Here is a 19032-nt window from a genome sequence, read left to right as displayed (position 1 = left end):
AAGATGTAAATTTTTCTGAAGGTAGAGATTGGAAAGGAAATAGAAGCATGGGAAATAGAGACGCCGGGGATAGAGGCTCAGGGAATAGAGGAGCTATAAATAGAAACAAAGGAGATAGAAACATTGTAAATAGAGGAGCAATGAGTAGAGGAATGATGAACAGAGGAACAACGAATAGGAGAACAATGAATAGAGGAACAAGAAATAGAGGCGCATTTCGTGGAAATAGGGGAGTAAGTATATTAATTGTAAGAAATTCCATTATCTCTTATTAGTCATGACCAATGCTGCGAGCCTGGAAGGAAAATGAACGACTCAGGCTCCGGGAATTTTAGAGCCTTCAACTCTTATTTCTTTGCCTCCCCAAGTACTGGCAGAGTTGCAAACTTAGAGGGAAAATGACTGATTCCGACTCTTGGAATTTTAAACCTTCAAATTCTTTACACCAAAATCAGCCCGATTCCAAGACTCCGCAGCCCTGGTAATGACTAAAGTTTTTTTGCAATTGAATTGCACCAAATAATTCCAGAAGTAAAAAACTTTTTCATTCTGAAAGCCTCTCGAAGTGATCGATAGCTATTGAGACATTTTACAACTAAAAAAATTGATGAGGATTCCTTGAGTGCTTCTTTGTGTCGCAATTAAATTAAGAAACAGCTGAGGGGAAAAGGCTGCTTTATGTCAAGTAGGGTTCGCATGATTCCTGCAACTTTTTAAAAACCCAGTAAATAAAAATCCCTTTGCAGGCTGTTTCTGCTAATCACCATTAGAGGACATATGTTAAAAAGTTCGCAAAATTTATCATCTTAGACTTTTCATATTTCTTTTAAAAAGATAGTGTAACGGATTCGGTGCGACTTCCACTTTCTTGAAATGAAAACACAGTTCTTGATAAAAACACAGGAAATTTATTTACACTATGTACAGGAAAGATCTTCAACAACTGCTAAATTATTCATCAGCAATTAAGCAATTATCACACAACACCGTAAACTCAACGTTTACACACGTATTTACTTCCAAATACGAAAACAACACAGCGAAATGCCTCGCTATAAACAGAGCAAAAATCTTCTCAGTTCGAAATATCAATCGAAACTAAACTGTTTATCCATCGCTAACGGCTTAAATACACCGAAAAGAAATTTCTCAAATATTCCACACGCTTCTGTAAAGTAGTAGACCGTTGTCAATGAAAAGAAAGAAAATAGGGGTCGTATACTTTAGCCGAATGAAAAAGGGGTTGTATATTCATTACGAGAAACTATTTACAGGTTACGTTCCTACAATAATTACTATTTACAGGATTTGTAACAATAGGTAGCCAATATTAAGGGAATGGTTTCCAATAATTTTCAACTGTTAACTTATTATCAATGAACAGCAGAATCTAGGAATTTATCTACAAAGAAACGAGAATTTAACATTAAGAATATCTTTATTCTTTGGTCATACTGAACGCTCAAACACCGATTGGAATTTTGATTATATCTTCTGTTCCTAGTTACACCACACAAAACATATTTTTAACCCATTTTGCATCAAAACTACTAAAATGCTTTCATCGCTAATGTCGCGATTGTCAGGCTTTTTTTTGGAGCCATCGATGCAGTTTTTATAACAGTTAAGTGTACTTCATTAGCATACCATTTGGCAAAGGATTGATTTTGTGAAAAAAATCTTGCCTATGTAGTCAAACTATGTTAATTTTTCTTTTAAAAATTAGTATCTCTAAAATAATATGTATTTTGATTCTAACAAATAAGTGGAACATTTAATCTCGATGTTTATAAATCATGCTCGTTTTGAGCAATCACGATTGCTCATTGTTCTCACTTGACTGTTTTGATGTCCTATCATTTTATTTTCCCACCGCCACCCTCTGCAGCATCACCGTCGACCAGGTCCTCACGATGCTGCTCCTATAGCGAAAGCTGTCTCCAGGTTGCATCCATGTCCTACACACACACGCATACATACAGACACATACACACACAAAAACACACACAACTACTCACACATTCATGCATACATACATACACACACACAAAAACATACACACATATGCCTACACACATACCCCCCCACACACACACACACATTCATACACACAATGCCACACACTTATGCCAGCACACAGACACAAGCACAAATGCCTACACACACATACACCTACCCTCTACACACAAACACACATACTCCCCACACACAAACACACACGCCTACATACACACACTCCTGATTGTGAAAAACATAATTTGAATTCAAGGTGTCAAATTCAAATTAATTATTATTTTTTTTTTTAATGCAGTAGATCATGCAATTTCATCCCCCCATATCAGAACCAAAAGTTTTTCAGTCAAATAAACTTTGCTGTATTTATTATTTTTTATAATTTCTTTTGTTGACTTTGACTCAGGCTTTGTAGATTAATGTTTCTTGGAGTACTTTTTACATTTTAAATTTATATTATGTTTGTAAATTTATGAAGTTATTTTACTCAGGGTTCGTACGGGTCATGGAAATCCTGGAAAGTCATGGGGAAAAAAAAAACAGAATTTCAGACCCTGAAAAGTCATGGAAAATTGAAATTTTCATTTAAAGTCATGGAAATTTATTTCAAGTCATGAAAAAATGTCCTGTACAAAGAGAAAGGAACAGTAACTGAAGGAGCATTAGAAATCTTGAGTGATTTAACAGTATAGCCCATAAAAGCTATTAAAAGTGGAGAATTGAACGATCCAAAAATCAAATCTGAATTTTGAAATCTCATTGCATCCACTTCTGTCGCAGCCGCTTGCCATATTTTGCGATGTGATTTTACTGCCTGGACATCACTTATTTTGAATTTTCTATTATTTTCAACACTTCTTATGTTTCATATTCTGTAGTAACAAAATTTCACGTTCTTAGTTTTGCCACGCACACTCAAAAAAAAAGCAATTCAGTTGCATGCGAGTTTGATTCCATCACTTGTAAGAACTTTATTATTAAGTTTTTCAGAGTTTATCTTAATTTGTTGAATGTTTTAGAAAATAAAGATCTTGAGTCAGGCGACAGAATACAGAAAAAGAGGAATTCTAATGCTCTAAAACAGTAGTGCCCAACATAAGGCACGCAAAACTATTCCATGCGGCCCACTGCTACGTTCAATGTCGGGAATTAAAGGTGTTCTGGAATTTCTGAACCTATTAATTTATATGCATTTGAAAATATGCAAATTTGTAAACAAAACAAATATACTTTTGAATCAGAAGATTGATTCATTACTGAATGGTTTTTTCAAAAAAGATCTGGTTTGGAAACATAAAGATCTAAACTATGTGGCTTAACTTTAAAGAACCAAAATACTGTCAAGTTAGGTGGATGATTAAAGGCACGGTTGGACACTAAAAGGTAACTTTTGAAGCAAATTTATTGAAACTTAGTGATGACTCATTCAACCTTTGTCCCATTCAATATCAGTCTGCCTGTTTTTTCAAAAAAGATCTGGTTTGGAAACATAAAGATCTAAACTATGTGGCTTTGCTTTAAAGAACCAAAATACTGTCAAGTTACGTGGATGATTAAAGGCACTGTTGGACACTAAAAGGTAACTTTTGAAGCAAATTTATTGAAACTTAGTGATGACTCATTCAACCTTTGTCCCATTCAATATCATTCTGCCTGTTTTTTTTAAAAAAATCAGACATTTAAGCATCATCATATTTGCTTCACTGCATTTTTACTTTACTTAAATTTATATGATGATGACAAATAAGAATACTTTAGTTTTTTTAGTGTGCACTTATATTTTTTCCATTACGAGTAAGTGCTTCAATGAGGCTGTGGCATTCATATAGACGTTTTGCTAATGCTCATTTCCAAATATTACCAAGTTTGAGATTAAATAGTACTATTCTCTTCGTGTAACGAGGTCATAAAAATTTTCATTGAAGTCATGAAAAAGTCTTGGAAAAGTCATGGAATTTTATCATCCAAATAGAGTATGAACCTGTTTACTCCTTCCTTTATTTTAAAATAAGAAAAAAAAAATCAATTTTACAAAAGTGTTTTGTATTTCTGTTGTACATTATGTGTATATATCCATTTTTGTTTTGCTTGCACGCTTGCTGTGCATTAAAAAATGAAAGCAGCAAAAATTACAGTACTTCATCGGTATCTTTTGCATACGAAGCATTTATTTATTTTTTTTTTTCAAATAGAAGGGTCCATTCATAATAAAGCTTAAACTTTCTATTTAATAAAATTTAATTAAAAAGAGCGTTGTATTAAAATGCTTTCAGCGTAAAATCTATTCTTTTTCTCCTGTTTTCGGGGTAAAATATAATGGTTTCAGCAGGTATGGGTCATGTAATTTTCGTTGCATATCTTGAGTTACGTAATATTACTGAAAGATCATAAGTCAAATATGTAGATGCAGTAGAAGACCGTTATAACGCACACCTTGGGACCAGAGCTTTTGCATTATACAGGATTTTGCGTTATATAGATCATTTCACAAATTTTGAAACTAATATTCAGTATATATCTATATATTAGCACTTCAGAATGAGTTTTATCTGCAATGAGTATTAAAGCACCAATATTACAATTAGTTATTCACAAATAAATATGTTTCACAATCAAAAGAAAGTGAATTATCCTGCACTTCTGCTAGCTTGCTAGCTTCATAGTTTGCATAACAGCTGCATTTTCAAGAGCCATCTGCTGGTATTTTGATTTTTACTGTGAACCCTAATTTTCATTTTAAAACTTTGAATTAAGATGGAAAGATGAAAAACTGTTTCAAAATTTCATTTTCCTAATAATTTTTATGTTTGCAAGACAAAACCTATCGTTTACTTTTGAAAAGTTGTTCGGTTTATAGAGAATTGCGTTATATAGGTCGGCGTTGTAACTGTCTTCTACTGTATTTCAGTATATTATTATATTTTCACTTTGAGTCTAAATTTCTTTTTATTTATTAAAATTGTCTTTTTCTAGGGTTGTTGGTGATTTGCTGGAAGCTAAGCATTTTTACAACCACCGGTTTGTCTTCTTTTTGCTTTTTACAAACAAGCAAATCAGACTTTGTAAAAGATTCACGTCTTTCAAATCAATAATGACAATTTGTTTTTAAAAGAATGAGATGACTGAACTTACAATATGGGAATTGAAAAATTGCTGAATGTTAATATTGGAAAATGAAAAATTCCAGATTAGGGATGCACCAAATACCGAATATTCAATTAAAATTACATTAGAATATTTGGCCGAGGGCCATCTAGTCTGCCCAGAAATTACAGTAAAACCTGTAAAGTTGACCACCTTTGTAAGTTGACCACCTGTCTAAGTTGACCGCTTTTGTCAGGAACGGAATTTGTCCTATCTTATATAATGAAGGAAAACCTCTGTAACTTGACCACCTGTCTATCTTGACCACTAATATACACCAGCTTTGGTTTGGAGTATTGTAAAAAAAACCCTTTGTAAGTTGACCACATGGCAAAAGCATCATTACCATTATTACAAATGTACAAGAAAAAATCAAATGAAGAATTTAAGTCACTTTTGATTTGTTATGAGTTTTTAGGAATTGTTAATGTCAAGTTAGTAGTTTTTCATAAGCAATGAGACTTTTTTTTCCTTCGATCGATTTACAGACATTTTAAATTTGTATGATAATTTACACGTCATTCTGGTAAATAATCTCTAAAAATATTTTTAAATATTTTTCCTTATTGTTTTAAAGTAATGTTAAACAATGAAAGTGAGTTTAAACTATTCCAATTAGTTAAAAAATGAAAAAATGAATGCATGGGACAAAAAATGACAACAAAAAAAGTTTTCGTTACTACCCTCTATAAGTTGACCACCTGTCTAAGTTGACCACCAAAGTACTGCACCGCAAGTGGTCAACTTACACAGTTTTCACTGTATGTCGAATTGGCAAACATCCAGTTTAGGTAGGTCGGAATGAGGGGAAAATAAAAAAATTGATGTGCATGTTCTGCTTATTTGAATGTGACTCTGCTTAATTTAAAGGCTAACACATACATCTGCAAAAGCTGACACCCCTAAATACTGATAGATAAGTCCATTTCTGCATCTAAACCAGATGTTTGCTTTTCCATCTAATCAGTGGTCAAACTGTATTCAGTTAAAGCTTTTAATAGTAATACAGTACAGAGATGACTTAGATAAAATGAAAAGCTTTCTGCGAACACAGATCCTAACCGTAAAATTTTCTGCAAATAATTATTTGGCCTAACTCACCCTTGAATAAAAAATTAAATTTATATTCAGATATGAAAGAGACAAAAAAAAATGCTTTAAATCATTTAATTTTTTTTTTACAATAACATTAGTTTGCTTATTTTTCACCAACTGAAGAAAACTGCCAAAACCATTAGTTTTTTACACATGTGCATTAAAAGGCTTTTGCAGAAAGACTTTAACAGATATAAACTGGGATTTTCTTAAAAATTCCCTTTAAAAAAAGAAAAAAAAATTAAAATCAACGTTAGCAGTTTGAAAAAAAAAAATTCTGCAGAGCCAAAAATTTTCTGCGTTCACGTGTTTGTCTATATTGTGCAAGACTGCAGAACCAGTGGCGTAGCTAGACCCGACTTTCGGGGGGGGGGGTTACTTCTTATATATATATATATATATATATATATCTATCTATATATATATATATATATATATGTGTGTGTGTGTGTGTGTGTGTAATCGCTTGGAATTTTTTCCTTTCTCTTCTCTCTTCTTTTTCTCTTTTTTTTTTGAGACTAACTTTTCGGGGGGGGGGGGGGGGTTTGTCCCCAAAACCCCCCCCCTTAGCTACGCCCCTGTGCAGAACAGTCTTGAAAATCTGAGTTAATTGGGGCTCATGTCACCTAGTATTACTGAAAACTCGGATTATGCGGAAAAGTCTTCCAGATTGAAAATTGACACTATTTGAACGACATAGGAGGGACACATTTTACTTCCTTGTGCAAAGGAAAAAGGAGTATTTTCTTCACGCAAAATTTATTACTCAAATTTCAACATAAATGTACGCTTTAATTGGGTCTAAACGAATTATGAATTTAGTTTTTCACGATATCAGTGCGTATTTATGTGCACAGTTTCAAGCAACCAAAACATGCATTTTGACTACACCCAATACCATTTCGACGAGTTTTCTGTGCCTATCAGAGTGCATATATACAAGATGTATCTTGCGTAACACAAAAACGGTTAGTTGTAAAAAATTTCCTTTTTGAAACTCATGTGACCTCGAGTTGTGCAATTTTGAGTTTATTGCAATCAGATACTCCAAAAGGGATGTTAACACGTTCTTTGTCAAAAGAGAACGTCAATTTTGCGTGTCAAGGTATTATCTCCAAGGCATCTTTGAATACATATCTTGTAGTTGTAATACATATCTTTTAGTCGAATATTTCGTGTCTCCTTAGGGGTTGTTGAAACAAACTTCTCAATGTCTTTTCCTTATTTCTTGTTCGAAGTTAATTAGTTTTACAGAAGCAAAATTTCTGTTTTCAGATTTCAACGAAAATATTTTTTGAGGGACTAAAAAATTAAATTGAAAATTTTAATGAAGCACCTCGGATTAAGCGGAACCTCAAACTTTCGAGGTTCAAATTTTTAAGACTCTACTGCATTTGTCTTTTAATTTCACGCAAATTTAGAATAGTTAATGTTATCTACTTTGTGTCTTTTGTGAATTGTAACTGCATTTCCATTTATCATCCTAAATTTAGTTACATTGAATAAAATTATTATAATTCAAAATAAATGAAATAAAATCATTCCTACAGCAAAAACAAATTAACGTAAAAAATATCATAGTTGGTTTATATTTATCTGCTACTTGGCAGAAAAAGATAATAACTTATTTCTGCTCTGATATATGATTTGACAACTTATAATCATGGTAACATGTTATGTTATAAATGAAAAGAACCTTGCATTAATAGTCTTTTGACTCTGCTGTTCTAGTGGTTCACAGAAACGAGGGAAATAGGGCCATTCCACCGTCACGTGCAGGACAAAAATACGCTTAAATTTCATTAACATTTCGTCATATCTATTAATATTTTAATGAAACAGGGCTGAGCATTTTTTTAAATCTTTTCATTTGATACAAAGATACTCCTGGCACAATTATATTTTTAACAAATAATTTTGTTATTTAAAATAAAAGTTATTTACATGCTTCACGTGCGGGACATACAGAGTCAACCTCTGGTAACTTGATTATGAATAAGCTCATATTTTTGCTCTATTAATACAGCAATGACGAAACATATTGTAGATTTTGAAAGCTAAGGTTCCAACATAAAGGAAACATATCTCATTAGTTTAGAAATAATTATTTAAACCATTGAAAAAAAAATATGTATATGCCCATTCCATCAGGGTTTCCGCTACGGTCGCATTTCTCGCAAAATGCGAAAATACTATTCAAATTACGACAAATGGAACAAAGCATTTTCGCTTTTTTGCTCCAATATAACAAGAAAAAGAAGGGGGAAAAAGTGTACAGTCAGAGAGAGGAAGCGATATGGAACTTAATCATATTTATAAATCATATCTAACATGCATAAACTGTTATTAAGTTGAACAATATTTCGTCTTAATGGGCATTTTATCCCCCCAATAAATACATTATTGGGGGTTTTCAGAAAAAAAAAGTTTGCTCCCTCAATATCAAGAACAATTCTGAATTTTTCATTTCAAATTTTTAAAAGATATCACATAACGTGCATTTATTTCTTCGAAGATGTCAAGCCTGAATTTTAGCATTTTGCTAAAGACTTTTCCCCCAATTTTAGTTTTTTTGCTAAAGAATTTTTAAACTTTGCTTAAACGCTGCATTCCATTGAAAATGGCCATTTTGTCCTTTAGTGACGGTTCCTATATTTCATAAAAAATAAATAATTTTTTAAGAAAGTTTTTGCTTTAAGAAGTCACACATGCATTTGTGATTTCTAAAGCAACAACATTTTGATCATCATCCTTTTAAATTCAGGGTTGATTGTGTTCCGGTATTTTACCGAATTTCCTGTATTTTCGGACGTATTTCCGGTATTTTTATGTCCGAAAATACCGGAATTACGTTTTTTTTTTTTTGTTATGCTTTTATCTCCCTACCTCCACATTTTTTAAAAATTATATAATACTCATCAAATATACCTGCAAGTGCCTTAAGATGGACACCTATCCCTTAAGATGGACAAATGTCAAGATAATTTGTATAACACCAACTCGTAACTTTGTAATCCATTAAAAATTTAATCAAATGTACATACAATATTTTGACTCAGAACTATTTAATACTATGGCAAAGGTGCACTTAAGTAATAGGGACCAAAGATTCCCCCCCCCCCCCCCGCACCCCCCTCCTGTTCTCGCTTTGAAACTTTCAGGTATTTTTTGATGAACTCACAATCACCCCTGTAAATTATTTTTAATGGAATTTATGAAGCGTCACGTGCGGGACAAAATTACCGTTTTCCGAGGAATGGCCCAATAACGTTTCAATGCCGGGCTCGTGTGAACTTTTTGGAAATTCCGGATGCGTAAAAAGTTGATTTAAGAAGTGCAATCACAGCGCCCTCCTCAAAAAGCCTGGGGGAAACACTCATATTATCACTTTTATTCATTGTATAAAAAATATGTGTTTCACAATTGTTGACATTTACCGTATATACTGGTGTATAAGTTCACCTCTCCACTTTTAGGAGAAAAATCAGGAAAAAATCGAAAACCCGCGTACAAGTCGTCAAAAGTGTAAAAAGGAAGAAAATGAAATGCAATGAACAGTTTTATGTTAAAAAATGTCCGATTTTTTTCTTTTGCACAAAAACCGTCAACTTCTGTGATCGCGATTTTGTAAAGGGTTCGATTTTGCTGTTAGGTTTTTTGTTGCTTTTATTTTGAATAAATATCAATAAAATTAAGTGCTGTAGCCATATTATACATTATTTTGTGAAAAATGAGCATCAATTCGGGGAAAATTTTCGGAAGTTCTGCCCCACGTATAAGTCGACCCCCTATCTTTTAACCCTCATTTTTTGTACTAAATTTCTCAACTTATACGCGAGTTTTTACGATAAATTTGTTTACTCGTCGGTTGCCGAATATTAGTATTCAGCCGAATCGAATAACAGCCGCATATTTGGTGCATCTCTACTCCAGATAATATGCATATTTTCATACAGAATAAAAATGAATTTATCTATTGCTGTGATTTGGATAGAAAAAGTTACAAAAACTCCACTGCCATGCGAAGGTAAAGGGTGCAGTATCAGCAAAAATGAGGTTTTGAGATATTTGAAGAGATGGGCTTCCCCATAACTTTTCATTTCATACTAATTAGGAAAATGATGGAGTTTGGTGTTTTCTACCTGCTTCATTTTAAGCAGAAATCGAATGAGCAAGCTTGTACAACAAAGCTAAAATACAATAGATGACAAAAAAAATGAAAAACTTTCAATTGCAGCACTTTACCTTCCCGCGGCAGTCCATGCTTTGTGTTACATACAAGAAAAATATGTCCTAATACAGTTTCAGAGTTGAATATTTCTGAATTTGTGAGCATTGTTCACAAAAAAAAAAAAAAAACAACGAAGAACTTCTTTCTATGTCAGGGATCTACACCAAAGCATTTATTGTGTTTCTGAGAAAATGTAAATAATGTACTATATGTTTTTAATAAAACTCAAAATACTTTTTCCATGGTATTCATTTTTTTTATTATTCCTGTTGTTCTGCAACATTTATGTTTCCTGTATTGAAAAAATGTATTAAAAAATAAATAAAATAATTCTTTTTTCCAACCATTTATATGAGACTTCTATACCTCCAGTGATGCAGCCAGAAAATTTTTCTGGGAGAGGTTTTCGAAACCGAAAATTAATGCTTTCTTTCCCATTTATTTATAATGAGAAAATATTCAATATACTTAAAGAGCTTCTATGGATTAGTAATTATTCATTTTAAGACTTGCTTAAAAAGAATTTATGATATTGCTTGTTTGAAAAAAGGACCACAATACGAAATTTTTAATTTTCTTTTTTTTTTTCGCTTAAAGGGCTTCATAAGACTCTATCTTTTTTGGAAAATAAGGACAGATTTTTTGTTTGAATATTAACCGATGACGAGTACAGCAAATTTACTTTTCTTAAAGAAAATGTCCTAAAGAGTTCAACTTTGAATGCTTCTCCTGTAAAATTTTATTTCTTCGTATTGTGGCACTCTTCTTCCAAATGAGCGATATGTATTAAAAATTGCTATGACTTTAAAATGAAGAAAGTGGGAAAAGCACAGTATATTTATCATTAGTTTTACTTTAATCTTATTTTCTTTTTTTTCCCAAGAGATCATTTGAAACCTTTTAGTGAGAAAAAATTTTCTCTATAATGCAAAAAACATTTGGTCCCAAAATTGTGGGTTAGAGGGTGTTGACTGTACCTATGTAAAAAAGGTGGATTGAAGAACTAGTTTAAGTAAAGAAACATACTTTCTTTTTTCAGTTTTAAGTTCCAGACAAAATTGAATTTCCAGCATTTTTTTTTTTTTAATTTTAATATGATAAAGTGCAAGAAAGGAATTCAATCTTTTGAAACAGATTTAGGTGTCATCCATAAATGATGTCACGCTTTGAGGGAGGAGGAAGGGTAACAAGAAGTGCGATATCACATTTTTACAATATGCTTACAAAAAACAACACAACATGGGGATGGGAAAGTGTAAGGTGAAGTTGGTTGGTTCCATGGCCGTATACAAAGGGGGGACGGTTCTTAGGATTCACCCCTTTTAATACAAACAAACATTTTGGTTTGACATTTAAATGTTTGTTTATATTAAAAAATTGCAAAATATAGTTCCAAAACTCAAATGTCTTTCATATGTATATTAATTGCATAAAACGAATTCATAATAGATAACCCGACGACTTGAACCATTAGCACAAATAGCGCAAAGCTCCGCATGAAAGTTTTAAAACCCTCCCCGAAATTATTTTCTACAGCCCTGGTTGGTTCTAATTTTTAATGAGCCAGACAATAGTTTTGAAGTTTTACAAGAGTGAAAACTAGAATTAAGAAAAAATTTGCTAAAATAATGGCAAGAAAACGTTTTAAATTTTGAAAAAGGATTAAAAAGAATCAACAGCATTTTAAATGATTCAAATTGAAAACAAAGGGGCAAACACTAAATTGAAGACGTAAACCCTATCTCTTGAAAAAAAAAGGGGGGGGAGGGGGATAACTCAGGATGAGGAGTGTTCCCCGTTAGTTGCTCCAAAGATGGTTAAAGCTGATTGAAAAATTTTAAATGACTGATTAAAATTTGTACAATCGGAAGAAAATTTGCAGCACTCTGATTGACATTACATGTGCTGCATGCCGGATGCTTATGGGTATACCTGGTATAGGCTACTCGAAAATGAGCTATGATAACTTGTTCTTTTCTGTTGGTGATGACTATGAGGGAGGTAAATTTGATGAAAATAATGTGACATCATTCATGATTGCACCTTATTATTTTTTTCAAAAAAAAAAAAAAAAAAAAAAAAATCAAGTACTTTTCCAAAGAAATACAGTTGGTTCTCTGTTTAACGACTTTCTTCATATTCTTCTGCCTTTATATAGGAGTTTTGTAAGACCCCATTTGGAGTATGCTGTGCAGTTTTGGTCGCCTTATCTGAGGAAAGATATTTGTGTATTGGAAAGGGTTCAAAGAAGGGTAACTAGACTAGTATGGGGACTTTCAGATTTAGATTATGATACCAGACTTAATAGGCTTAAGATGTATAGCCTGGAGCAAAGGAGGATCAGTGGGGACATGCTTCAGTTGTTTAAATTTATCAAAATGAATGATGTTAATGGATTAAATTTTTGCACAGAAAGCAGGACGAGGGGGCATTGTTTTAAGCTATTCAAATCTCAGGCTAACCTGGAAATAAGGAAAAACTACCACTTTAGTAGGGTTGTGGGCACTTGGAACAGCTTACCAGAAGAAGTGGCAATGAGCAAGGGGGTGGATAGCTTTAAGCCATTGAAGGGCCATTGATCTTCATTGAGGACTAATAAATTGACTAGGACCAACCTAGCTGGGTCAAGAGCCTATTGCTGGTCATCACAATTGTATTTGTAAAGATGACTTTCCATGGTCCCAGGCATTCTACTTAAAGACGATTTTTTGTGGTCCCTTGAAAATTTTTAAATAGAGAACCAACTGTACAATTTTCCCTAACTTTTCCAGCACAAAACATTGAAGCAATAGTTAAAGTTAAATTTCGTTAAAAGTTTTGAATTTTAATACCCACAAAACATTCATAAAATACAATCTTTATTTCTTTAAATGACATTTGTACATAATTGAACATAGTTGAAAATGCAAAGCTAATTCTCTACAGCTAATGGTCTTGATGCACAGGCCTGACGAACACTCATTTCCTGTAAAAAAATGGTTTTAATGCTTACATTAATACGATGCTGTAACATTTAACAATACAAGAAAAAAAAACAAAGGAGAAGAAAACAGAGGAATAATAAATATATTCATACTTACCCAAGTGTCCAAAAGGGAAGTGATGGAATATTTTTGTGGCATCGTGCTCAGTCTCGTTGAAAGCACCTGTTGGATACTTTGAAGAATTGTAGTTGACTCTGAAATTATATATATGAAAATATTCAACTCAAACTTACATTATGTATTTTTACATACAAGTTTTAAGGCCATTTCTAACCAGGATTTGAACCAAAATATGTCAAGAATACACATGGTTAATAGGGGAAAAAACCCTTTACCATAATTACCATGAAAAATTTGACTAAGTAACTAACTCATTTAATTTTAACAGTACGCTATTTTCTAAGTTGTTAAAAAATATAGCCATTTTTGTACTAAAGCATTCATATTCCTTTCCGAAAATAATTTTTATGCATGCGCAATGTATGCTTGATCACATTTTTTATTCAGCAAAATTTGAAGCTTCACTCAGCAAACTGAGAATTTCATTCCTCCCAAAACTTATATGTTTGGGGCGCCCCTCGTAGAATGCAGAATATTATGGGTAAATAGCCATTATATTTTCATTCTAACGAATTCCTTAAATGATAATTTATATTCATTTTTAAACTTATTCATTTGAAATTCATGTTAGCAACAGAATCTCTGCCAACTTTTCCTTGACTTCCAGTTACTTTTTATAAAAATTTTCTTTTTGCATTTATATAGCACAACGAAAGACCTTTATGATCATTGGAGTATATAAGTATCTTTTTAAAAACCTTTGAATCACACTAAAGCTCTTTCATAAACTAGGAAATATCCAACGTTGTTTAGCACAAATGAACAGATTACAGAATACATGTGTTTCGGGATTTCAAGGAACCCCTTTTTCAATTCAAAGGTGTGAGCTTTTAGATGTAAAGACACCCAGTAAAAGCAATGGAAACGGACAGCAGACAGCTTAAATATCAAAATAAGCAATCACGGCCGTATGCAAGGGAGTGGTTTAGAGGGTTCAAAACCCCCTCTGAAATTTTTCATCCAAAGAAATGCTTTCCATTATTTATTTATTTATACTTTGGTGAGAAAAATAATATTGTTGTATTTATTATTATTTCAAATTTTATTTATGAAATGAAATTAATACGACTGAAAAATTGTACAAACTCATTGTGTGTTTATGGTAGTTATCGAGAAATTCATTTATTACATTTTGTAAGAACATCCCCTTCCTCTATTTTGATATTCTATTGTAACAAAAATCAATAGAATACACATGAAAAAAATTTGATAGACCATATAAATGTTTCAAAAAATGTGTTTGGTACTACCCAAGGGCGCCTTTATAGGGGGGCTCGAGCCCCCAATAGAAATTAAAGCTTCCTTGCTTTTAGTACTTTTCTTTGCATAAATGTAAAAACATTTCTTCTCCAGCCATTAATGAATAAGTTATTAAAAATGTCAAACTTTAATGACTCTAATATGTCCTGAAATCCGCTTCCACAGGGAAAATATCCCGCTAAACCAAAATTAAAAAATCTGAGCCCCTCCCCCCCCTATAATTTTGCATATGGGCGCCCATGGTAAAACCACTCCGAAACAATAGTCTGGTTACGGCCCTGTAAGCAATTAACAAAAGCAAAACAAGACAAAATGAAACTCTACTACTTCGGTCCGTAACTACTGCAAACATCTATGCTCCAGTCAAGATTCTAAATTTTAAGATATCAGGGGTAATCCATGCATCTCAGCCTTTCACCGCACAAACATTATTTCACATTTATCTAGTTTGATGTAAGTTGAAAATGTTGAAACACTAACTCAAGTAAGTTTGAAAAAAATCCATGATTTCCCAGTTTTATACTAAACAATTAATATTTTTTTCTTCCCAGAGCTACCTCAAAACGAGATGTATTTTCAGTTGCTCTCATTCCTGGGATAGGCTTAACCATCAATACTGTCAAATACAAATGTGACGAGCAGTCACAGGCTTTGAGCCCAGCTAGGCAGATCCTAGTCAGTTTATTTACTGTAACCAATGTTACATGTAACATTAGTACCCAATGAAGATTAATAGCCCTCTTATAGCTCATAACAGACTCTTACAGTAAGCTCTTGCAAGTGCCCATGACCCTACTAAGGTAGTAATTTTCCTTAATTTCCAGGTTAGCCTGAAGTTTGAATAAGGTAAAACAATGACCCCTCGTCCTGCTTTCGGTGCAAAAGGTTAACCTATTAGCATCTTTCATTTTGATAAATTTAAACAACTGAATCATGCCCCCTCTGACTCTCCTTTGCTCCAGGCTATACATATTAAGCCTAGTTATAACCAGAAATACATATTTTTTTAATAAAAAAATCTCCAAACCAGAGCTTCTTGATTTTACTCAAGATTACTTACGTAACATCATACCGCCATTTAACCAGCACAACACACCATTTAACCAGCACATGTTCTACGGTTTCGGGAAAAAAAGTAACTAAGCCGAAAACAAAATGACATCCAGTCCAGTATATATTCTTAAGTGCTAAGACAAGTTTACACCTTCTTGTTTAAAGAGCATTATTACATTACAGTACAATGCAATACAAATGTGGCGACCAGCAACAGGCTCTGGGCCAAACTAGGCTGGTCATAGTCAATTTATTAGTCCGCAATGAAGATCAGTGGCTCTTTTAAAGCTACATACCCCCTTTACGCATTACAGCCTCTGCCGTTAAGCTGTTCCAAGTGCCCACAACCCCTTTAAAGTAGTAATAATTTTTCCTAATTTCCAGATTACTCTGGGATTTGAATAGTTCAAAACAATGACTCCTTGTCCTGCTTCCCGTGCAAAATGTTAACCCATTAACAGCTTTCATTTTGATAAATTTAAACAAGCGAATCATGTCCCACTCTGACTCTCCTTTGCTCCAGGCTGTACGTATCAAGACTTTTAAGTCTGGTATCATAATCTAAATCTGAAAGTACCCTTCCTAGCCTAGTAGCCCTTTCAACAAGTGGGGATTATGGCGCAAGATGCGCCATCAAAATTTTTTGGGGGGGGGGGATTTTTTAAATTGTTTTATTTAATTTTGTTTATAGATTTATTTTTAATTTATTTATTTTTTTTTTTATTTTATTTTGTTTATATTTTATTTCATTTATTTAATTTCTGTGTGTGTATGTCATTGACCTAGCACAGAACTTTTCTGATAAAATAGTAATAATAATCAAAAATAAATGTATATAAATAATAAACAAAAAATATTTTTTAAAAAAAGTAAATAAAATAAAAAAAGAGAACTAAAAATAAAAAAGAAAATAAAAAATATTTAAAAAAAGTAAATAAATAAAAAAAAGAGAGCTAAAAAATAAAATAGGGAAAAAGTAAAAAATATTTTTTTGGTTAGGATTTGCGCCATTGAGCTTGGGGGGGGGATGGGCACCCCTGCCTTTGAACCTTTTCCAATAGAGAAAAATATTTCTTTATTGGATTGGGTTTCATTATCATTCAGCATCGGAATCAAACAAGACAAGAGATAAATAAATATATAGTAAAATTACCATATTCATCTTTAGTGGTGTGACATTGAGGTGGTTTTGCAGGATAATTTTCTGGAACAGTTATGCTGATTGAAGGAACACAGGGAAGATTTTTATCATCTATTTTGAAATCAAACAAATTCATCAGAATTATTCCAATACTCAAAACAAACAAATCAATGTATTTTTCAAAAACGTATGAGAGTTACCTAATTGGCAGATTAGATTGACTGTGCGGGATCCAAAGTGTTGAACCGGATCCAACTGCACTTTGAACTTCTGATCCAGACGAGCAATTTCCCCTTGCAAAACATCAGATATTTCACCAGAATCATCTTCTACTTTTCTCCTTTTGGGGGGAGGCGTTGGAACTCTGAAACATATTTGGAAAATTAAAATGCCTGTGTTTAGTCATAAATGCACATTGCACACTTATAAATTTACAACACTCTACCATTTAAGCCCAAATGATGCACAGTAACAGCTATAAGATTTTGAAATGGTACCTCAAGGCAATAATAAAAGATTGATAAAGTCTAGTTTTTGGGTAGTAAATCACATTTGCCAAAAAGTTGGGTCTGTTAATTGACAAACTTGGTATTCTTTGTTATCTTTTCTTAATTCGATTTTGTTCTTCTTATATTCCAATTTTAAGAACATTTTACCAAGCAAATTATTACTACGTGAAAGATTAAATTACAAAATTATCATAACGTGTAATACGAACCGTAATATGGGCGAGCAAATGAACATAGCCAATTGGCAAGAAATTCATCATCCATTATTTGTAAATACAGTACAACCTTGATAGCTCGAATTTCTTGGGACAGGAAAAAAATTCAAGACATTGAGTTTTTGAGTTATCAAGGTTTAAAAAAAAATACACTAGTAACTCTCACAATTACACAAACATACGCTATATGCATTTATATATGTGCAATGGGACCACTTTGAATTATGATCAATAAAGTAGTCTTCAATATTTTACTAGATTTGAAATTTTATAATTGTTGAAAGTGCACAGGATAAGATTTTGAAATGAACAACGATTTCAACTTGGTTTTTTTCACCTAAATATTTAAAAATTCTAATTTTATCTTCAACCAGTAGCTCCCCACATTCAAAATGTTCTCAGCAGCCATTTTGTAGGAGTTAAAAAAGCAGAATGATGAAAATGAGTAATGCATTTTCCGTTTTCGCTTGAAAACTGACGGACGAAAAATCGACCCCCTTTCCTCAAAGTGGAAAACATGTTCGAGAGAAATGCACAAAGATTTTAAACTCTGGGGAAAACACAGCACACCCACCTCATACCAACACTCCCCTATTATCTTGCCTCAATCCCCTATTCACAAAATTTCCAAGAAAAGGGATGAAAAATCTTACCCAATTGTCCCTGGAACTGGTTTTACTACAAAAATTGCCAAAGAAAAACGACAATTGAAACTCGCTTCCATGAAAAAATTTCGACTTATCAGGGTTTCGAAAATTAAATTTTGAGATAACTATGGAAAATACATAAGGGATTTTATGGAAAATTCCGGAGAAATTTTTTTTTTGAGACATCAAGGGTTTCAAGATAAGGAGGTTCGAGATATCAAGGTTTGACTGTATACAGGCGAACCAAATGACCTTTTAAATTTCTACTACGGGCAAAGCCGTGCGGGTACCACTAGTAATATAATCAAGAGGATTTTGTCAATTTCTTGAATTATCATTTGTATAAGTTTACGAATCTCTAGAGGAGGTAGAAAGATATTGCAGCTACTAAGCTTTACATGAGTATTCAAAATTGATTTAAAATTGATGTTGCATGTCTGAAAAGTAATTTATAGCAAATCCTGAAGAGGTTGCTGTTAAAAATTAGTTTAACTAATTGCTACCATACAGACTAAAATATTCCAAAACGTTAATAAATTTAGTTTTGTCTGTAGCACATGAGACATGCAAAAATTGGAATATAACAGATTTATTTTATTACAGAATAGCATTCCCGTACC

The 19032-nt window shown here is 32.7% G+C and overlaps 1 protein-coding gene across 1 annotated transcript in view; it reads right to left on the bottom strand.

Annotated features, from left to right (window-relative positions):
• Positions 1 to 13324: 13324 nt before the first annotated feature.
• LOC129234244 (mediator of RNA polymerase II transcription subunit 15-like) overlaps positions 13325 to 19032 on the bottom strand; it is a 253859-nt gene continuing 248151 nt past the window's right edge. Inside the window, 4 exon segments of the mRNA XM_054868225.1 lie at positions 13325 to 13448; positions 13564 to 13661; positions 17054 to 17152; positions 17242 to 17405. Coding sequence (XP_054724200.1) covers positions 13395 to 13448; positions 13564 to 13661; positions 17054 to 17152; positions 17242 to 17405 — 415 coding nt within the window. The 3' untranslated portion in view covers positions 13325 to 13394.

Source organism: Uloborus diversus, chromosome 1 (genome assembly GCF_026930045.1).
Source record: "Uloborus diversus isolate 005 chromosome 1, Udiv.v.3.1, whole genome shotgun sequence".
Classification (NCBI taxonomy): Eukaryota; Metazoa; Arthropoda; class Arachnida; order Araneae; family Uloboridae; genus Uloborus; species Uloborus diversus.
Note: the sequence above shows the minus strand (reverse complement) of the source record. Positions and strands in the feature narration are given on the sequence as shown.